The sequence below is a fragment of the Castor canadensis genome, chromosome 3 (assembly GCF_047511655.1).
Source record: "Castor canadensis chromosome 3, mCasCan1.hap1v2, whole genome shotgun sequence".
Classification (NCBI taxonomy): domain Eukaryota; kingdom Metazoa; phylum Chordata; class Mammalia; order Rodentia; family Castoridae; genus Castor; species Castor canadensis.
Genome location: NC_133388.1, coordinates 26,649,265 through 26,673,082, shown reverse-complemented (window position 1 = coordinate 26,673,082; position 23,818 = coordinate 26,649,265). Strand labels below are relative to the sequence as shown.

Here is a 23,818-nt window from a genome sequence, read left to right as displayed (position 1 = left end):
TTTTCTACTTTACATTGTAGAGTTCTTTCACTTTCTTAGTTAGGTTTGTTACTAGGTGTGTGTGTGTGTGTGTGTATGTGTGTGCATGTGGTATACATGTGTTCATAATGAATGGGATTTGTTCTCCTGATTTCTTTGCTAGTATGTTTGTTATTGGTGCGTAGAAAAGCTACTGACTTCCATATGATATTTCATTCAGCTATTTATTTGTATGCTCAGGAGTTCATTCAGGTATTTATTCATATCCTCTTTAATTTATTGATCATTCTTATTATCATACTTTTGAATTCTTTGAGATTTCATCTACCTCACTGTCATTTGTGTCTTTTATTGTGGAATTATTGACATTTGGAGGAGTCATATCACCTTATTTTTTATGTTTCTTGTTTTTCTGCATTGGAATTTGCACATCTGAGGTCAAGTCTCTGGTTGGAGATTGTTTTTTATCTTTGTTTGTTTGTTTTTGTGGTACAGGAGTTTGAACTCAAGACCTTGTGCTTGCTAGGCAAGTTCTCTCCCACTTGAGCCATACCTCCAGCCCTTTGATTTAGTTATTTTTCAGATGGAGTCTGAAAAATAACTTTTTGCCTGGATTGTCCTGGGACCATGATCCTCCTACTTACATCTCCCACAGAACTGGGATTGCAGACGTGAACCACCACAAGCAGCTTATTTGTTGAGATAGGGTCTCATTAACTTTTTATCCCGTCTGGTCCCAAACCACAATCCTATCTCCACCCAAGTAGCAGGGATTATTTGCAGTTAGAGGTTGTAATCACCTGTGGTCTTACAGTTGTGTTCTCAATGTTTGGGCAGTACTGAGTAGTGACAAAGGTAGATTTCCACTTTCTTGCCACTGGACTGTTCAACAATAATGAAATCCCCAACTGAAAACCAAGTCAGATTTAAATGAAGTAAAAACCAACTGGAAATATCATGTACACCCCTGTTAAGGTTATATACAAAAGGGACTAGGGTTCTTATAGGGCATGCTGGAAGTTTAAAAAATTATTGAAGGTGTAGGAATTAAATATTAAGTAGCAAAAAAGTAGGGTGGTGATGGATGAAGTGTATGGGATGAAGGCATAAGAAATAATAGTATATGAGAATACAGTATAGTTGTTACAAAAAAAGCAATAGAGTCAGGGAATGAAGAAGGATAGAAAAATAATAACAAAAAAGGAAGTAAAATAAAAATAGAAAAAAACAGAATGAAAGTCAGTACTTATTCCTCATTGAGGAGGAAAGAGTGTGCCAGTGGGTCCCCCAGTGCAGCAGGTGTTCTCCTCCTCTCCCTGGCCCTCAGCATCGTGTGTGTGGCTGTCCACTGGACTCTGATTGCCATGGCTCCTCTCTGGTGCAGCGTGGTTATGATAGTCGGTAGTCCTCTAAGCTCTGGGCCAAGAACAGTGGCTAATGGGGAGCAGGGCAGGTCCTGTGAAGTAGGAGCAATTCCACTGGGCTGAACTGCTCCAGGGCTGGGCCAACATGGTCCACTGCCGCAGTTCTGAGGGGTGGGCAGCTCCAGGAGTGTGTGATAGCAGCTGAGTAGCAAGGGGTGGAGCAGCCTCCATGTGTAGCTAGTGGGTCAGTGTGTGTTCTGCTAAGTATGCCCACTCCTATTGCCAGCCCTGGACTCAAGCTCTGTCCTGCATGAAGGACTCAGCTGACTAACTCAAACCTATCTGTAGCGCACTGGGCTGGTGCTCCATTTGCAAAGTGCTGTACATGGCTAGCTCTCACTACACAAATACGCAGGGCAGTGGGTCTAGGGACAAAGTGGATTAGGGCACATTCTGTGGAGTCATTCCATTCCTGTGGCTTGGCTTGTCCCAGTGCTTTGCCCTGGGTGGGAGACTTAGGCACCAGTTAGTTGTGACTTGTCCACGGGGAAGTTTGCCATCTTTTATTTAGCCTGCTGAGCTGGTGCTCCATTGCAAAGTGGTGCACACAGCTAGCTCTTACTACACAAATATGTGGAGTGGTGAGTCTGGGATAAAGCAGAGCATGCCTTTCAGAGTTTGCCTATTGCCATGGCTAGTGCTGAACTCAGGAGGTGAGTTCTCTTGGGACTTCACCCAAGGGACATTTTCCTTTTGTTTCTTTTACAGATCTGAAGTTTGATATTTCTTAATTTCCCCTGGTCTCTATCTGTACTTTTACTGGTGCCTTCCCCTATCTTTCTAAATTGCCTGCCTTTACTTGTAGTCGCATATCTGAGGTTTTATTTTAGGTTCATGAAGACACAGGACTGTACTATCTCTAATCTGTCATCATGTCTCCTCCAGTTATACTTTTTGTTTAGGAAATAATAACAAGGAAAAACATCTGTAAATATTCAGTACCGATGTAATTTTTCTTTTTTAATATTTTCTTTTTTATCTTTTTTCACTTTAATTTTACTTGACTATTTTTAATTTATTTTCATTATCATATTGTTGTACTGAGGGTACATTGTGACATTTATAAAAGTTCTTACAATATATCATAGTTGAATTCACCCCTCCATCATTCTCCTTTATCCCCCCATTCTAAGAATAATTTTAACAAGTCTCATTTTTCCATTTATGTACATGAGTACACAATATTTCCACCATTTTCACCCTCTTACATCCTTTCCTTATATCCAACCCTCAGACAGGAACTGTTTTACCTTCCTGTTCTCCATTTTTGAAAAAAATTTTTTTCCTTTTTGTTTTTTTAAGATAGCTCTCTAAAGGAAGATTCATTGTGACATTTCCAAGTATATATATACATATATATGTATATATATATACATACATATATATGTATGTATATATAATATATATATATTTATATAATAACCTGAATTGGTTCATCCCCTCTTTTTCTCTTTTCTACCTTAGTCCCCTTATGGGACTGTATTCATTGTCGTATAGGAAGTACATCAACCATATTCACCTTCTTAACTTCCTTCTTCTACACTCCCTGTCCCATTAGTAACCTCCCATTACTGTGACCTGTTTTTCATAATATTGCTTGTATTTGTATTGGGTCTATATTCTACATATGAGAGAAAACATATGACCTTTGGCTTTCTGAACCTGACTTACTTCAATACTTTCAAAGTGTGGTTTTGTTAATTCATAGATTCAGAACCCTCACGTACAGAGGGCTAAATGCACATGGATTTGAGATTCCTTTGGAGTTAAAATCCACAAAACCACAGGTCTTTTGTTAGATTAAACATCGAAGGGGCATTAGTGGTGATGAAGCCCAACAGGTTAGAGTTACTCCAAGGTGACTAGTTTGAGCAACTACGTGGATTGGAGTGCCAATTACAATGATAGGGGAAATGTAGAAGGAGCAGGTTGTGATAGGAGTAGAGGGTCATAAGCTAAGTTTTAGATGGATCTGATAAGCTGGAGATACCTGTAAGGCACCTGGGAGGAGAGGTCAAATAAGGAGTTGTACAGACAAATTAAAGGACGGGGCTGGAGCTGTTTTTGAGGGATCCTTTGCTTTTGGCTTGAGTTCAGATAAACTCCAAGATTGGAACAAAGTGGGAATGAACATTTATTAAGCACTTAATAAAGACCAGCCACTCATTATGTTATGGATATTTATATATTTTCTCTATGTTTGCCCATGCACCCTTTCAAATCAGCCTGCTGGGACCCAAATGGAAGCCACATGGGATGTGCTCATTCAGACACTGAGACAAACCACAGACTCAATTCCTCCTTCCCAGATTCCTGATGAGTCCCTGAGGGATTACTGCACTTGGATCTATGCACAAAACCTCCAGAGACATGAAGATAAGGACCAAAGCTCCAAGGACACTGAAGCTGAGAAACCTAAACCTAAATTATAGTTATGGTTCTATCTTTGGCTTGCTAAGTCTCCTTGGACACACACACCTTGGTTCTTTTGTAAATTTTAGTATCTCTTTCCTGCTCAAAAAATGCTGTAGAAAGTGAGATAAGTCTGAATCACTTGCAGAGCATCATAAAGGGTATCCTCTGTACCAGAAAATCCCAAGCCACAGAAAGCAGTCATATCAACAGTCCCAGTTGACCTAAGTGTTTGAGTCCTCTCAGTCCTGGCACAAACACACTGTGAAGGAGCCTGCAGATAACCTCAGCCCACAATCACTGAGTCACCTTAGCTTTCCAGTCTTCCTAGCTGAGTCCCAGACATCACAGAGCCCTTAGAAAATCCATCCTGCTCAAATTTATCCTGTTCAAATTCTTGATCTACAAAAGCTATGTTCGTAATAAGAAGATCATTGTCTATACACTTAGTTTTAGAATGTTTTGCAATGCAGCAACTGAATGACTGCTCAAATATTTCCTCAAGGAATATCTATTAAAATGCAAGCACATTCCACAGAAGGATAAACTCTTTCAAATGAACACACACAATCAATGTATCTAGCAGATCACAAAGCAGGGGAAACGAGCTAAGAGATACTTTTTCTTTCACTGACTGAAAGCACATGGGGTAAACAGACACATAATTTGTTTCCAGAGAACTGGAGGCAGAAAGATGGTTTCACCTGAGAGGCACCCAAACAACAGATGCAAAGTCCACTTCATTTACATCACAACTGTACTGAAGACTGGCTCTAAAATCCCTCAACTCTCTCAGGAGATGCAAAGTTGTTTACACCAATTTCCCAAACATGTTAAAAACCACCTGAACATCATATAGTAACAAGTATCAAAGATTATTCTTACCACTAGGCAGAATTCAAGTATTTATATTTGAAAAATACTAAACTCTAGAATTTAAAGTCAAATACCAAACACAATAGAAAATGTGTTTCCCCAGGAAGGTCACAGTTTTGTGACAAGAATAGGGTTAATACACAAACTTAGTGTTTGTTTAAAAAAAAAAAAAGTTGAGGGGAGTTGTTCCTGGTCATGCATTCATGATATAACTAATTAAGACTTTCAAATTCTGCATCATTAGGAGAATACTTTCAAAACATTGGTTTTGATCCCTATCCACTAGTGAAAAATTTATAGGTCCCCAAACCCTGGTTCCCACAGAGACTGAAACAATTTCAGTACCACTGAGCCTGTTCAATTTTATTTTGCTTGGCTCCTTGAAATCACTTAACAGTTGTATGGTATCATTTTGCAGAGTAAAATTAACATACATCTGTGATTCCAAGAGTTTTCAGATGGAGTAAAATGTCTGTGGAAATTGTATTTGTGTTGATGAAATACTGAAATTCCAGCAAAAAAAAAAAAATAGTAGATCCTTATAAGATACTGACTTAGAAACCTAACATCCCCCTTGACTGTATGTAAAGAACTCAGATTACATATTCAGCAGCAGGAAGTAGCATAGCCATTCCCTTGTAATCTCAGGTCTGTTGGGCTTTCTGGCTAAGGACTAGAAGGCCCTGACTTCTCACTGCCTCTCTGTGTTTGTCTGTTTTCTGCATCTCAGGGATGTGTCTCATACCAGTGTTACTGCCCTGCCATCCAAAGGCCTGGAGCACCTGAAGGAACTGATAGCAAGAAACACTTGGACTCTTACGAAACTTCCACTTTCCTTGAGTTTCCTTCACCTCACACGGGCTGACCTTTCTTATCCAAGCCACTGCTGTGCTTTTAAGAATCAGAAGAAAATCAGAGGGTAAGTGGAAGGGGCCTGGAATAAACAACCAAAGCCCATGGTGGAAGTTGAATTTCTGGGTTTGGGGAAGAATCTCTGTGGCTTGAAAACCAGGAGGAAAATAATTGGAACCATCTATAAGAACAGGAAATCCATGGTACAAAATGACTGTGGACACAAAGTGATTGCAGATAAGAAATAAGACCAATGCTGCTGGACAGCAATAGGCAAGGGGAGGTAATAAGATGGCATAGAAGATCATGTAGAAACTTGTAGAGGTCACAAGGATATGATTTCTGGCCTCCACATGGATCACATTCCACAACCATGAGGATAAGCTTACAAAAACAGCACATGCAATTAGACTGCCTGATAAGTTTGGGCCTTGCAAATGTCTTAGCCCAATGGATACATGTGTATGGGCTTAGGGAAAAGCTCAATGTATGCTCCAGCCCTGCTAGTTCCTAACTGTGTTATCCAGCCTAGTTACTTAACTGCTCTGAGCCTTCAGGAATGGAGATCATAATGCAATCACCTACAGAGGTTTTGAAAAGATGAAATGAAAGACTAAATAGATAATTTCTAGAATGGAATGGCTGGAATCTTTTCTCTCCATGCTTTCTGACTCTTGTTTTCACTTACACTTTCACTCTGCTTATTTCCCTCTTTATGTCTTATACCTGCCAGTCTGTTCTAACCCACCTTCATTTATCTCCTAGTTTAGTCTCTCACAGCTTCTATACAAGTATCAGCTGGTTGACTTTCTATACTCATTTTCAGTCAGAAAAAATTCAGGATATATGTATATATATGGCACTCACAATGCTTCAAGTGGTATGTAAGAGCTTAGTAAAGATACTCATTGATTCCTTTGAAAACCCTGTAAAATGCAGATGCTCTCATTATCCAGCTTTACAAATGAATAAACCAAGTTTCACAGATATGTCCAAGGTGCAACATAACTGTAGAGCCAGGTTCTAACCTAGGTGGACTAGCTCAAGAATCCATAGTTTTATTTTTTATCACTTATCACTGCTATTCAGTTTTGCCTGTGTATGTGTGGTAATAAGGTTTGAACTCAGAGCTTCATATTTGCTAGTCAGGTTTTCTACTACTTGAGCTACACTTCCACTCCTATCCCTCTTATTCTTGAAGTGGTTATAGGTAATTCAATGTCACTAGGTCACAGTGAGAGAGGGGTGGCAATAGGAAATGAGATAGGAGAGGCAGATCCAACCAAATCATACAGAATTGCGTACATCATAATAATAAGTACTTTGCATATTTTTCGAAGTGTGTGAGGACCATTAGTGTATTTTAAGCAAGGGATGACTCATTTCTACTGTCTTGCAGAATCCTTGAGTCCTTGATGTGTAATGACAGCAGTATCCGAAGCATACGTCAGAGAAAATCTGTGAATGCCCTGAGTGTCCCTGTCTATCAAGAATATGAAGATCCAGGTGATAACAGTGTTGGGTACAAGCAAAACTCCAAGTTCCAGAATACCCAGAGCAACTCTCATTATTATGTCTTCTTTGAAGAACAAGAGGATGAGATCATTGGTTTTGGCCAGGAGCTCAAAAACCCCCAAGAAGAGACTCTACAGGCCTTTGACAGCCACTATGACTACACTGTGTGTGGTGACAATGAAGACATGGTGTGTACCCCTAAGTCAGATGAGTTCAACCCCTGTGAAGACATCATGGGCTACAAGTTCCTGAGAATTGTGGTGTGGTTTGTTAGTTTGCTAGCACTCCTGGGTAATGTCTTTGTCCTGTTAATTCTCCTGACTAGCCACTATAAACTGACGGTCCCACGCTTTCTTATGTGCAACCTGGCCTTTGCAGATTTCTGTATGGGGATATACCTGCTCCTTATTGCCTCCGTGGACCTCTATACTCACTCTGAGTACTACAACCATGCCATAGATTGGCAGACAGGCCCTGGGTGCAACACAGCTGGCTTTTTCACTGTCTTTGCCAGTGAATTGTCAGTGTACACATTGACAGTCATCACCCTAGAGCGATGGTATGCCATCACCTTTGCTATGCGCCTAGACCGGAAGATCCGCCTTAGGCACGCATATACTGTCATGCTTGGGGGGTGGGTTTGCTGCTTCCTTCTTGCTCTGCTTCCTTTAGTGGGAATAAGTAGCTATGCCAAGGTCAGCATCTGTCTGCCTATGGACACTGAGACTCCTCTTGCTTTAGCATATATTGTCCTTGTTCTGTTGCTCAATGTCATTGCCTTCATCATCGTCTGTTTCTGCTATGTGAAGATTTATATCACAGTCCGAAATCCCCAATACAACCCTCGGGACAAAGACACCAAAATTGCCAAGAGGATGGCAGTGTTGATCTTCACCGACTTCATGTGCATGGCCCCAATCTCATTCTATGCCCTGTCAGCACTTATGAACAAGCCTCTCATCACAGTTACCAACTCCAAGATCTTGCTGGTTCTCTTCTATCCACTCAACTCCTGTGCCAATCCATTCCTCTATGCTATTTTCACCAAAGCCTTCCAAAGGGATGTGTTCATCTTGCTCAGCAGGTTTGGCATCTGTAAACACCAGGCTCAGGCATTCCAGGGCCAGAGAGTTCGTCCAAAGAACAGCACTGGTATTCAACTCCAAAAGGCTAGCGGGGACATGAGGCAGAGTCTTCCCAACATGCAAGATGTCTATGAACTACTTGAAAACCCTCACCTAACTCCAAATAATCAAGGCCAAATCTCAGAAGAGCAAACAGCTTTGTAAGTTGGCCCTGCACTGTTCCCCTAATGATAGGGGGACTTTCAAAACAGCTCGTTTCTTGAAAATGCATTCCAGTTCCGTGACACATGAACACACAGCTGACATAACCCTTGTGCCATTGATGTTTCATGGAGTCAGGGTTCATCTCTGACTGGCTTTAAACTATTCATTATCTCCAAGAAGGAATTGAAGCTATGAGCAGATCTGAATCCCATGTAATGTCAACATACTCTCTGTTTGACCTGCTTGATGCCAAGTCTACAGATCTTGTGTGACATGTTCAACAAATGTCAATGGAACCAAGTCAACATTGATCTTCTCACTTTTATATATCATTTTATACTAAAGATTCAGCAGTTGGCCAATGCTATTAATTAGTTAATGACCACAGGTTAAAATTGGCCTTATATTGGTTGAGCTCAATTTCATGTTACCTGACACAACCAAAGAGGGTTTTAGTTCTTTAAAATTGAAAAGCCAAACACAGCTAGATGTCATGCAATAGCTATTATAAGACGTAAAGGAGAGGAAAGGTTTAGTGCTGAGTTGGGTTTTTTTTTGGACTCTGAAACTATCTGTCATCTCTTCATACAATCTACCTGATGCAACCCACCTGTTATGTGTTGCCTGGAAAAACTGGTATGTGGCCTAGCAAACCAAGAATTTATTTTCTTGGTTACGCTCATAACAAAGAAGATGTGAACTTTAGAAAGTACTTCTAGGTAGCAACAAATGGGGGTTAAGAGCAGAGCACATATAATCACCTTTTGAGTAATATAGCAGCCTGGACACCAGTTAACTGTAGGACTTTGGGCAAATCACGGGCCTCAGAAGTCTGAAGAAATAAAGGAGCTCCAGGGCCTCTTCCATTTTTTAAAACTCTGTAGACCTCATTCCCTCAAAAGGTATTTCCAAGACAAAGAGAAAGAATACTAACAGAGTCTATTTTTCCTATCTTCTAGGACTTCTCTTTCTTTTTTGAAGCTAAACATATGACCTAGGGAATTTTTTCATTTTATTTTTGTTCATAATATCTGAGCTAAAAATTTCATTGAGTGTCTGTATTGGGTTGTATCCAAATCATTCATGTAATTACAAGTGAAAGAACAGATTGATATATTTATATAATCAAATAAAAGATGCCTTTGCAGTTTGTTTATTTAAATTTACTATTTCATTATGCAGATCCACTTCAAAACACTTGTCTTCAGGGATTGGTTTCTTTACATAGCTATTTGTAACTATGTACCATGCTAAAGCTGTCCAGAGAGGTATCTTCTCATCTGATACTGCCAGTTCTTTCTAATCCAACCATGGTGATCACTGTACATAAACCCTTGTTCCCCATCAGAACTTCCTTGCTTAAAAAAGTCAGGAGCTTTTTTGTAGGTGAACTCCTATGCTGGATATCATGATAGCCCTTTAATTTCTTGCTAGTAAAGAGTCCCCAAGCAAAGGTGGCATTTGCTTCTCAGTGTTCATGAAAGACAGCATGAAATAAAAGTCTTTTGTTATTTTAAGTTTGTGTTGTAGGGATAATGGGCTTTCAGAAAGGGTCCCCACCTTACTCACCTAGAAACCCTATACAACCATAACCATTTCTGATTATCATGGACACTTATATATCTTAATGAAATATTATAAACTCCTAAAAATATGACTTCCCAGAAGTTCACCTGTAACTAATGAATTAAACATTTTGCACTTGTGTTTCTCTGTGACACCCTGAAATATCACCTCTTAACAGATAATGTGTTTTATCTTGATTAGCTCAACTAATGCTTTGGTATCTTAGAAAAGTGACTTCAACAGAATTGTTATTAAAATTCACATTCAAATATGAAATAAATGTTCTTCCTATGAAATGATTGTGCTGAGTCCTATAATATTAATTTTTGTAATTTGTGAGTTTCTTTTAGGGTAAACATTACATGTGTTAAAACTAAATGGGAAAAAAACTTGGCACATTTGCTAAGGAGTCTATATTGCTAAATTATTTGCTATCAATTAATAACTCCTGGTAGAATGAGTTATGATTCATCAATAGGTAGTGAAGGCTAAGAGAAAAAAAATAATAAAACAAAATACAGAATGCAAATTACTAGCATTGATTCTAGGAATTTCAATAGTGTTCTAATGAAGAGAATAAATCTACAAGTCGTGCTCAGAGTTCACTTTAACTGATATTTTTCAATTATCTGAATATACCCAAATTAGTGAGAATAACCACCCCTGGGCTAGTTCATAGGATCAGATGTGGTGGTACATGTCTGTAATTCCAGCATTCCCTGGGGCTGAGGTTGGGAGAATTGCAAGTTTCAGGCCAGCCTGGGTTACATACCAAGACTCTGTCTCAAAAAGAAAGAGAGAGGAATTCCAAGATGGCGGCTAGAGGTAGGAAGCAGAAAGCGACCCTCCTATAGTGAAATCTTGGAGAGACGCTGGAGACACACTTTGCAGGCATAATCACCAAGAAAAGGCATAACTTTGACTCCTCCACATCTCCAGCCGGCGCAGACAATCTCCACTTCACATTAAACGGAGAACCGAGGATGGCCCCCGGGGCCGCCAGTGGCCGGCGCCCATACGGCTTGGGAAGACGCGGACCAGGTGAGCTTTGCGGTACCACGGTTCCCCCACAGACAAGCCTGGGCCAGAGCAGCATAGCCCCCTGGACAGACTGACCTCCACCCAGGAAAAAAAGAGAAACTGAGTACTAAGCAATAAGAACAGTTAAGACACGCTGGAAAGAGGGTGGGGCGCCCTGAGCGCTGAAGATTGGGGGAAGGGAAGCCTTCCTGGGACTCTAAATAAATAAGCCGGGCGGGCCGGAGAGGCTCTGGTGGGAGCCGGGCGTGCGCACAGCAACCAGGAGCGGGGACGCTTGTGAGAGGAGGGAAGACCCACTTCCCACGTGAACTGTAAATAAACACGCAGGCCTGACAATACGGGGCAGTGTCACCTTTCCCAGTGCTTGGAAAGGGGAAAGCCTGTAGCAGAGGCCCCCGCACAGGAGAACTCTGAGCAAACAAAGCCTGTGGGACCAGGTGAGTGCTAGCTCACCCCAGAGATCTGCATAAATAACGCCGCCAGCTACAGGCTGAGAGCAGCAGGCAGGCAAGCCACAGTTGCAGATACCACTCTCAGAACTGCCTCCAGACGCTTTTTTTTCTTTTTCTCCCTACCTTTGATGAGAGAACAACCGAATTACACCTGCAAGCCGAAAAACTTACTGAAACTGTATTGCATTTGAACTGGGGACACTTGGTGGGACTTTTTTTTTTTCTTCTGTGTGTGTGAGTGCAGTTTTGTTCTACTTTATGCATCCCCTTTGATGAGACAACTACAGAACAACATCTGAGGCACCAACTCCAGGACTGGAGATTGAGACGGACATCCAAATTATTAAGACTGAAATTGCATTGCATATAAACTTGGAAGTTTTTTGGTTTTTTTTTTTTAATTTTCTATTTTCCATTTTATTTTAATTCATTTTTATATATAGATATTACTTTCATATACTTATTTTTTATTTTTTTATCTTTGATTTTCAATCCTCTCTCTGTCTCTCTATTGTCTTTTCAGCTTACGGTCGATTAGTACACTAACACTACCTGTTTATACCTTTGAAACTCTCTTGTCTGATACCTTGTTCTGCTTTCTCCCTCTTGTCTGTATATTTGTTTTCCCCTTTTCTTTAACTTCTTGCTTTCCATCTCAGCTCACTCTTCCATTCTCAATATTACCATTGTTATTATTACAAGCTAGAAAATACTTAATTACACACAGTACAGGGACAGTAACAACACCAAGGACAATGACAGGAAGACAGAAAAAACAGGGAAACCAGTTTCCCCACAGCAAAAAATTAGTACAGGAACCAGAGGGGAATGAAGAGAACAGAAACTCAGATCCAGACTCCAACAAAATGAAGATAAACTATGCCAAAGGACCCAATGAAGCCTACAAGAATAATTTAAAAGAAGATATACTACAAGTACTCAATGAGAATTTTACAGAGATGATATACTGGATAGGGTCAACCAAAATGTACAGGAGACACTCAAGAAATTCCAAGACAATAAAAATAGAGAATTTGAAAAAGCAAAAGAAGAAATAAAGGAAACCATAGAAGCACTGTATAAACACCAAAGTGAAAGAGAGAACACAATGAATAAATGGATAAATGAACTCAGGACAAAAATAGACAACAATAAAGAAGAAAACAGCCAGGAAATGGAAAACCTCAGAAAAAAGAACGAAACAGAACTGCAAAACAAAACGGAAGGCCAATCCAGCAGAATAGAACAAACAGAAGACAGAATCTCAGAACTTGAAGATGAAATGGTAATTAAAGGAAAAACCAGAGCTCGAATTCCAAGATGGCGGCTAGAGGTAGGAAGCAGAAAGCGACCCTCCTATAGTGAAATCTTGGAGAGATGCTGGAGACACACTTTACAGGCATAATCACCGAGAAAAGGCATAACTTTGACTCCTCCACATCTCCAGCCGGCGCGGACAATCTCCACTTCACGTTAAACGGAGAACCGAGGAGGCCCCCGGGCCGCCAGTGGCCAGCGCCCATACGGCTTGGGAAGACGCGGACCAGGTGAGCTTCGCGGTACCGCGGTTCCCCCACAGACAAGCCTGGGCCAGAGCAGCATAGCCCCCTGGACAGACCGACCTCCACCTGGGAAAAAAAGAGAAACTGAGTACTAAGCAATAAGAACAGTTAAGACACGCTGGAAAGAGGGTGGGGTGCCCTGAGCGCTGAAGATTGGGGGAAGGGAAGCCTTCCCGGGACTGTAAATAAATGAGCCGGGCAGGCCGGAGAGGCTCTGGCGGGAGCGGGGCGCACCAGCAACCAGGAGCGGGGACGCTTGTGAGAGGAGGGAAGACCCACTTCCCACGTGAACTGTAAATAAACACGCAGGCCTGACAACGCGGGGCAGTGTCACCTTTCCCAGTGCTTGGAAAGGGAAAAGCCTGTAGCAGAGGCCCCCCTCCCACGCACAGGAGAACTCTGAGCAAACAAAGCCTGTGGGACCAGGTGAGTGCTAGCTCACCCCAGAGATCTGCATAAATAACGCCGCCAGCTACAGGCTGAGAGCAGCAGGCAGGCAAGCCACAGTTGCAGATACCACTCTCAGAACTGCCTCCAGACGCTTTTTTTTCTTTTTCTCCCTACCTTTGATGAGAGAACAACCGAATTACACCTGCAAGCCGAAAAACTTACTGAAACTGTATTGCATTTGAACTGGGGACACTTGGTGGGGCTTTTTTTTTTTTTCTTCTGTGTGTGTGTGAGTGTAGTTTTGTTCTACTTTATGCATCCCCTTTGATGAGACAACTACAGAACAACATCTGAGGCACCAACTCCAGGACTGGAGATTGAGACGGACATCCAAATTATTAAGACTGAAATTGCATTGCATATAAACTTGGAAGTTTTTTGGTTTTTTGGTTTTTTTTGTTTTTTTTAATTTTCTATTTTCCATTTTATTTTAATTCATTTTTATAAATAGACATTACTTTCATATACTTATTTTTTATTTTTTTTATCTTTGATTTTCAATCCTCTCTCTGTCACTCTATTGTCTGTTCAGCTTACTGTCGATTAGTACACTAACACTCCCTGTTTATACCTTTGAAACTCTCTTGTCTGATACCTTGTTCTGCTTTCTCCCTCTTGTCTGTATATTTGTTTTCTCCTTTTCTTTAACTTCTTGCTTTCCATCTCAGCTCACTCTTCCATTCTCAATATTACCATTGTTATTATTACAAGCTAGAAAATACTTAATTACACACAGTACAGGGACAGTAACAACACCAAGGACAATGACAGGAAGACAGAAAAAACAAGGAAACCAGTTTCCCCACAGCAAAAAATTAGTACAGGAACCAGAGGGGAATGAAGAGAACAGAAACTCAGAGCCAGACTCCAACAAAATGAAGATAAACTATGCCAAAGGACCCAATGAAGCCTACAAGAATAATTTAAAAGAAGACATACTACAAGTACTCAATGAGAATTTTATAGAGATGATACTGGATAGGGTCAACCAAAATGTACAGGAGACACTCAAGAAATTCCAAGACAATAAAAATAGAGAATTTGAAAAAGCAAAAGAAGAAATAAAGGAAACCATAGAAGCACTGTATAAACACCAAAGTGAAAGAGAGAACACAATGAATAAATGGATAAATGAACTCAGGACAAAAATAGACAACAATAAAGAAGAAAACAGCCAGGAAATGGAAAACCTCAGAAAAAAGAACGAAACAGAACTGCAAAACAAAATGGAAGGCCAATCCAGCAGAATAGAACAAACAGAAGACAGAATCTCAGAACTTGAAGATGAAATGGTAATTAAAGGAAAAACTGAAGAACTACTAATTAAACAACTCAAGACCTGTGAAAAGAAAATGCAAGAACTCACTGACTCCATCAAAAGACCAAACTTGAGAATCATGGGCATCGAAGAAGGAGAAGAGGTGCAAGCGAAGGGAATGCGTAATATATTCAACAAAATAATAACGGAAAATTTCCCAAATCTAGAGAAAGATATTCCCATACAGATGCAAGAGGCCTCCAGGACACCAAACAGACCAGATCAAAGTAGAACTACTCCACGACATATCATCATTAAAACAACAAGTTCAGAAACTAAGGAAAGAATATTGAAGGCTGTAAGAGAGAAAAAACAAGTAACATACAAAGGTAAACCCATCAAAATCACAGCAGACTTCTCAACAGAAACATTAAAAGCAAGAAGAGCGTGGGGTGAGATCTTCCGGGCACTGAATGAAAATAACTTCAACCCCAGGATACTATACCCAGCAAAGCTATCATTCAAAATAGATGGAGCAATAAAAGTCTTCCATGATGAGCAGAAACTAAAACAATATGTGACCACAAAGCCACCATTACAAAAGATTCTGCAAGGGATCCTGCACACAGAAAGTGACACCCAACTTAACCATGAAAAGGCAGGCAGCACCAAACCACAGGATAAGAAAAAGCAAGACAGTAGAGAGTAACCTCAAGTTAGGTACACACAATCAAACCTTCAAACAACTAAGACAACTAAATGGCAGGAATCACCACATACCTATCAGTACTAACACTTAATGTTAATGGACTTAATTCACCCATCAAAAGACACCGTTTGACAAAATGGATTAAAAAAGAAGATCCAACAATTTGTTGCTTACAGGAGACTCATCTCACCGACAGAAATAAGCATATGCTTAGGATGAAAGGCTGGAAGATTTACCAAGCCAATGGCCCCCGAAAACAAGCAGGAGTAGCAATACTTATCTCTGACAAAGTAGACTTCAAACCTACATTGATCAAACGAGATAAAGAAGGACATTCCATACTAATAAAAGGGGAAATAGACCAAAAGGAAATAATAATCATCAATCTGTACGTACCCAACGTCAACACACCCAATTTCATCAAACATACCCTGAAAGACCTAAAAGCATATATAAACGCCAACACAGTGGTTGTGGGAGACTTTAACACTCCATTATCATCAATAGATAGGTCATCCAAACAAAAACTCAATAAAGAAATCCAAGATCTAAAATATGCAATAGATCAAGTGGACCTAGTAGATGTCTACAGAACATTTCATCCAACCTCTACACAATATACATTCTTCTCAGCAGCCCATGGAACCTTCTCCAAAATAGATCATATCCTAGGGCACAAAGCAAGCCTCAGCAAATACAAGAAAATAGAAATAATACCATGCATACTATCTGACCACAATGCAGTAAAAGTAGAACTCAACAACAAAAGTAAAGACAAAAAACGTGCAAACAGCTGGAAACTAAATAACTCATTACTTAATGAAGAATGGATCATTGATGCAATAAAAGAGGAAATTAAAAAGTTCCTGGAAGTCAATGAAAATGAAAACACAACCTACTGGAACCTATGGGACACAGCTAAGGCAGTCTTGAGAGGAAAGTTTATAGCCATGAGTGCATATATTAAAAAGATTGAAAGATCCCAAATCAATGACCTAATGATACATCTCAAACTCCTAGAAAAACAAGAACAAGCAAATCCCAAAACAAATAGAAGGAGAGAAATAATAAAAATAAGAGCTGAAATCAATGAAATAGAAACCAAAAAAACCATACAAAGAATTAATGAAACAAAAAGTTGGTTCTTTGAAAAAATAAACAAGATCGATAGACCCCTGGCAAACCTGACTAAAATGAGGAGAGAAAAAACCCAAATTAGTAGAATTAGGAATGCAAAAGGGGAGATAACAACAAACACCATGGAAGTCCAGGAAATCATCAGAGACTACTTTGAGAACCTATATTCAAATAAATTTGAAAATCTTAAAGAAATGGACAGATTTCTAGATACATAGGATCATCCAAAACTGAACCAAGAGGAAATTAATCACCTGAATAGACCTATAACACAAAATGAAATTGAAGCAGCAATCAAGAGTCTCCCCAAAAAGAAAAGTAGAGGACCTGATGGATTCTCTGCTGAATTCTATCAGACCTTTAAAGAAGAACTGATACCAACCCTCCTTAAACTGTTCCATGAAATAGAAAGGGAAGGAAAACTGCCAAACACATTTTATGAAGCCAGTATTACACTTATCCCAAAACCAGGCAAAGACACCTCCAAAAAGGAGAACTATAGGCCAATCTCCTTAATGAACATTGATGCAAAAATCCTCAACAAAATAATGGCAAATCAAATTCAGCAACACATCAAAAAGATTATTCACCATGACCAAGTAGGCTTCATCCCAGGGATGCAGGGGTGGTTCAACATACGAAAATCAATAAACGTAATAAACCACATTAACAGAAGCAAAGACAAAAACCACTTGATCATCTCAATAGATGCAGAAAAAGCCTTTGATAAGATCCAACATCATTTCATGATAAAAGCTCTAAGAAAACTAGGAATAGAAGGAAAGTTCCTCAACATTATAAAAGCTATATATGACAAACCTACAGTCAGCATTATACTTAACGGAGAAAAATTAAAACCATTCCCTCTAAAATCAGGAACCAGACAAGGATGCCCACTATCTCCACTGCTATTCAACATAGTACTGGAATTCCTAGCCAGAGTAATTAGGCAAGAAGAAGGAAAAAAAGGAATACAAATAGGTAAAGAAACTGTCAAAATATCCCTATTTGCAGACTACATGATCCTATACCTTAAAGACCCAAAAAACTCTACTCAGAAGCTTCTAGACATCATCAATAGCTGTAGCAAGGTAGCAGGATATAAAATCAACATAGAAAAATCATTAGCATTTCTATACACTAACAATGAGCAAACAGAAAAAGAATGTATGTAAACAATTCCATTTAGAATAGCCTCAAAAAAAATCAAATACCTAGGTGTAAACCTAACAAAAGATGTGAAAGATCTCTACAAGGAAAACTATACACTTCTGAAGAAAGAGACTGAGGAAGACTATAGAAAGTGGAGAGATCTCCCATGCTCATGGATTGGTAGAATCAACATAGTAAAAATGTCGATACTCCCAAAAGTAATCTACATGTTTAATGCAATTCCCATCAAAATTCCAATGACATTCATTAAAGAGATTGAAAAATCTACTGTGAAATTTATATGGAAACACAAGAGGCCACAAATAGCCAAGGCAATACTCAGTCAAAGAACAATGCAGGAGGTATCACAATACCTGACTTCAAACTATATTACAAAGCAATAACAATAAAAACAGCATGGTACTGGCACAAAAACAGACATGAAGACCAGTGGAACAGAATAGAGGATCCAGATATGAAGCCACACAACTATGAGCAAGTTATCTTTGACAAAGGAGCTAAAAATATACGATGGAGAAATAGCAGCCTCTTCAACAAAAACTGCTGGGAAAACTGGTTAGCAGTCTGCAAAAAACTGAAACTAGATCCATGTATATCACCCTATACCAAGATTAACTCAAAATGGATCAAGGATCTTAATATCAGACCCCAAACTCTTAAGTTGATACAAGAAAGAGTAGGAAATACTCTGGAGTTAGTAGGTATAGGTAAGAACTTTCTCAATGAAACCCCAGCAGCACAGCAACTAAGAGATAGCATAGATAAATGGGACCTCATAAAACTAAAAAGCTTCTGTTCATCAAAAGAAATGGTCTCTAAACTGAAGAGAACACCAACAGAGTGGGGGAAAATATTTGCCAATTATACATCAGACAAAGGACTGATAACCAGAATATACAGGGAACTTAAAAAACTAAATTCTCCCAAAACTAATGAACCAATAAAGAAATGGGCATGTGAACTAAACAGAACTTTCTCAAAAGAAGAAATTCAAATGGCCAGAAAACACATGAAAAAATGCTCACCATCTCTAGCAATAAAGGAAATGCAAATTAAAACCACACTAAGATTCCACCTCACCCCTGTTAGAATAGCCATCATCAGCAACACCACCAACAACAGGTGTTGGCGAGGATGTGGGGAAAAAGGAACCCTCTTACACTGTTGGTGGGAATGTAGACTAGTACAACCACTCTGGAAAAAAATTTGGAGGCTACTTAAAAAGCTGGACATCGATCTACCATTTGATCCAGCAATACCACTCTTGGGGATATACCCAAAAGACTGTTACTCCAGAGGCACCTGCACATCCATGTTTATTGCGGCACTATTCACAATAGCCAAGTTATGGAAACAGCCAAGATGCCCCAGCACTGACGAATGGATTAAGAAAATGTGGTATCTATACACAATGGAATTTTATACAGCCATGAAAAAGAACGAAATGTTATCATTCGCTGGTAAATGGATGGAATTGGAGAACATCATTCTGAGTGAGGTTAGCCTGGCCCAAAAGACCAAAAATCGTATGTTCTCCCTCATGTGCGGATATTAGATCAAGGGCAAACACAACAAGGAGATTGGACTTTGAGCACAAGATAAAAGCGAGAGCACACAAAGGAGGGGTGAGGATAAGTAAGACACCTAAAAAATTAGCTAGCATTTGTTGCACTTAACGCAGAGAAACTAAAGCAGATACCTTAAAATCAACTGAAGCCAATAGGAAAAGGGGACCAGGAACTAAAGAAAAGGTTAGATCCAAAAGAATTAACCTAGAAGGTAACACCCACGCACAGGAAATCAATGAGTCAATGCCCTGTATAGCTATCCTTATCTCAACCAGCAAAACCCCTTGTTCCTGCCTATTATTGCTTATACTCTCTCTACAACAAAATTAGAAATAAGGGCAAAATAGTTTCTGCTGGGTATTGAGGGGGTGGGGGGAGAAGGAGGGGGTGGAGTGGGTGGTAAGGGAGAGGGCGGGAGCAGGGGGAGAAATGACCCAAGCATTGTGTGCACATATGAGTAATAAAACAATAAAAAAAAGTTATTGGCTCTTGCTTTATGAGTAATCTACTATGTAACAGAAATAATCAGTTAGAAGAGATGCATATATGATGGTGCAGTACTATCACAGTGGCAATAAGGTAAAAGTGAGGGTAAGAAGAAGATACCATAATCACAAGAATTAAAAACAAACTACCAGGTACCAATGGCTCATGCCTATAATCCTAGCTATTTGGAAGGCTGAGATCGGGAGAATAGTGGTTTGAGGCCAGCCAGGGCTCATGAGACCCCATCACCAAAATAACCAGAGCAAAATGAATTGGAGGTGTGGCTCAAGTGGTAGAGTGCCTGTTTTGGAAGCATGAAGCCCTAAATTCAAACCCGTCTCACCAAACAAACAAACAAACAAAAAAAAAACCCTAGCAGTTTGAAAACAAATATTCCTACCTGTTTGAAATCTTTGGGGAAAAATGGTATCATAACACAGAGTGGTTCTCATACCTTCTGAATACCTAAAGAGATAAGAAACACTTGTTGATATCAATGTATTGTTTTTCAAACCATAAAAGTTCCAGGTCAAAGTGGTGGACAGAGTCCCTACATCTGCTAACCTTTCTTTTCCAATTTCCACTAAAATGAAATGAAGAGGTATAAACTGAGATCAAGACAAAACTGCATGGTGAGCAAGAGGAATGGAACCACCAGAAGAGCAAAGACTGATGGCTTTCTAACAGATGGAAAACCTATGTGTGATAGAGTGAAGGAGGCTGCCATCTGGAACACACTCACTGCACCTGGGAAGGGCATGGTCTTCCCTCGCAGAGTCCCAAAAAGACCCCCAAGACTGAAGGTCACAGGACGGAGAGGATAATGAGTAATTAATGGCAAGTGTGTGTCCTTCCCATTGGCTCTCACTCCAGGTAGAATAACAGACACATTCAGTGTTTGCTCCAGATTGAACTAACAATCTTAAAGTGAATAACCTATGTGGACAGGAACCCAGTCCCACCACCTACTAGCAACATAAACTGAAGCCTGGTCCTTAAAACACAGGAGTCACCATCAGTGCTCCTCCTGCCCCTAGTCAGGGAGAGGTATCTGGGGAAAAAACCCACACCATCTGCCAACATCAAACATCCTCATCCTCCATTTGAAACTACAAATGGGCCACAAGAAAATGAACTTCACATTAATAGGAAAAAAAAAGGTCAAACTGAACATTTTCCCAAAGAAAATTGATAATCACAAACAGAATATATGTTTTTAAATTACAATAAATAACAGAGAAATTTCAGGAAAAAAAATTGGACCCCCCCCCAACAACAGCAAACTACTATTTAAAAAAATAGTAATCAAAAGTTAAAAGGTTTTTGGCAAATCAAAAATAAGATGGCTAAAGTAAGAGCTGTCATAGAAGGAGTGGAAGTTAAAGTAGAGGAAATTTCCTAGAATATTGAACAAATAAAGAAAGATGCAAAATATGAGATAAAAATTGAAAGACACATAAGATCAGTTCCCAAGACAAACATCTGTACAATATGAGGTCTACAGAAAGTGTGAACATAATAATTGTTAGGTCTCTGGCATTCTTGGGGTGGGCAGAAGGTCCCGAGGCTAACACCAAAACCAGACACCCTGATTTATGACCACTTGCCAAACTTCCCTGCTTATTCCCCTGCTTGTTTTCCTGCTTGCAAAATCTCAGGAACTTCCAGTTTCTCAACTAGCCAGGCATGTCAACCCGTTCCATCAGGTGATCACAGATAATCGGAGACCAGAAACTTTCTCCCTCTCTCATGGCTTGCCCCCTCCTATAAAGCCCACTGCCCATTCCAGCCAAGCTGCTGCACGCTGATCCTGAGAGAGACAGCCCAGCAGTCTGTAATTTCAATAAATCTTTCTTTTGCACATACATGGAGTGGTCTTTACTCAGCACATACTTAGTTCATATTTTACATTTACACAAGAGTTATTTTTCATGTATTTTCCATATGTTCTTTCTGGAGAAAATTACTTGAATTGATCTTTCATTTTCTAAATCGTATACAATTTTTGTTATATAAGACTCACTTATATTAACCAATATAATATAAATATTACAGACTTTGAGAAGTGAAAATAAGATGAAGTAACAGTATGGGGGAAGAGGAGGAAGAGGAGAAGTACAGGGCATTGCAAAGGAGCTAACTTCCTGTGTTTCACAATGAGGACAGAAGGTAGACTCTCAACAGTTCATAGAATAAGAAGTAGAAGTTTGTTTTCAAGCTAAAACAACTGTAGAACTAAAAATAATGCTGGCAAAAGAAATTTAAAACTAAGAGAGGAGACAATGTTAAATCAACTAATTTCCTAATTTTCCTTATGTGCAGCCAGAAGTTTTAGTCTCTAAATATCTATGGTTCAAATAACAGGTCCAAAAGCATATAACAGAAGTACAATAGCTAAAATTAGAGATTGGCTAAAAGTGGTTTTCTCTGGAGATTATACCCTTTGACCAGTAACTCCCCACTCCATCCAGCCTCTAGTAACATCATTCTACTGTACTTCTACAAATTCAACATTTCTTAGATTCCATCTATAATTGAGATCATGTAGTACTTGCTTTTCTGTGTCTAGTTTAATTTACTTATTACAATGTCCTCTAGATTCATCCATGTTTTCTCAAATGACAGAATTTCATTCTTCTTTAATGCTTAATAGCATTCCATTTTGTAAGGACAAAAGATAACAAGCACTTTTGCTAGGAATATAAGTTAGTACTGCCATTATGGAAAACAGCATGGAGGTCCCTCAAAAACATTGAAACTACAACCACCCTACGATTCAGCAATCCATTTACTGGGAAAAAAAATTGAAGTCAACATATTAAAGGGATATCTGCACTCTCATGCTCCTTGTAGTAATTATTTATGATAATAGGATTTAAACATAGAATTCTAGTCATTCATAAATTTACTTGCTAAAACAGCATTACCTATTTACCTATTAGACAGGAAGGCTTTTGAAAAAAAATCTAGTCTAACTTTTTCCTTTCTGTGACTATTTTCTCTTTCACCCCAGGTACTGCAATTTAAGGATCAACCCCCAGCTGAGTTACAAAAAGTCCCAAAGAGCTTCCCTTCTCCAGGAGGCTTTTCAAGTTTCTCAGCAAGAGGTAAAAGTTGGAGAAAAACAAGACTATTGTCACCCTGTTTCTTTATGTCAAATCCCAAGTCTAAATTTTATTATATTCCATCTCAGTTCCTCTGACATCATGTGGAAAATGTTTCTGGAATGATTATGGATAAACTTAGAAACTGTCAAACCAGATATTGATAAGTGATTTCTAGATCTGTAGAAAGATTGGATTCCTAGGATTTGTCAGTAACTGGTGGAACCATTTCACTCTATTTGCTGTCAGATATTTTTCTGACTTCTCAAAGAAATCCTGAAGCACTCTGACAGGAAAGGAACTAGAGGAAGTATTAATAGCTTCAACAAATGTTGGAGAAATGAGATACCCTGAGCAATTGATGCCAATGGTCCAGATGAAAGAGGAGATGACTGACATCATGCCTGTTTTCACCATCCATAGGCCAACTCTGGTGAAAAGGGAAAAGTGAGCACACACCTTTGGCACTTGCAAGTCTTCCCAGACATCCAAGTTGCTACTTGGTTTCATTTTAATTAGTACAGTTGAGCCACTAGTGTAAGCAATACTTGGAGGAAATTAAAGCATTTTCTTCTGTTTCCTTAATTATTTGTCCATCCAGCCAATAGGGCAAAATAGAAGTTCTCTCCAAACCCACTCACCCTGCCACCACACTCTGTGTTATATCTGGAAGATGCTAAACTACACCAACCATTCTATACTATGCTAGCCCCAATATCCCCTTATCCAACCTATTCCATTCTCTCCTTGCCCAAGTCCCTTTTTGTGGTTACACTGGGATTCTATACCCACCATACAATCATCAAAAAGGAAAAAGAAGTCAATACTAGATACCGCATCTAGGATACACTGAAAACCTTTTCAAGAATCATCATTGTAGATAGATAATAGAAACAGGAAGAAGGTACAGAGTATAGTAGTAGGAAAGGAAGGTTGAATGGTGCAGGATTACACATCGTGAGGGA

General features: G+C 39.4%; 1 protein-coding gene across 1 annotated transcript in view; it reads left to right on the top strand.

Moving 5' to 3' along the window:
* Tshr (thyroid stimulating hormone receptor) overlaps positions 1 to 8,347 on the top strand; it is a 163,390-nt gene extending 155,043 nt beyond the window's left edge. Inside the window, exons 10-11 of the mRNA XM_074066959.1 lie at positions 5,422 to 5,610; positions 6,943 to 8,347. Of these exons, the coding sequence (XP_073923060.1) occupies positions 5,422 to 5,610; positions 6,943 to 8,347 (1,594 nt within the window). The remainder of the gene's footprint in view (positions 1 to 5,421; positions 5,611 to 6,942) is intronic.
* Positions 8,348 to 23,818: the final 15,471 nt, after the last annotated feature.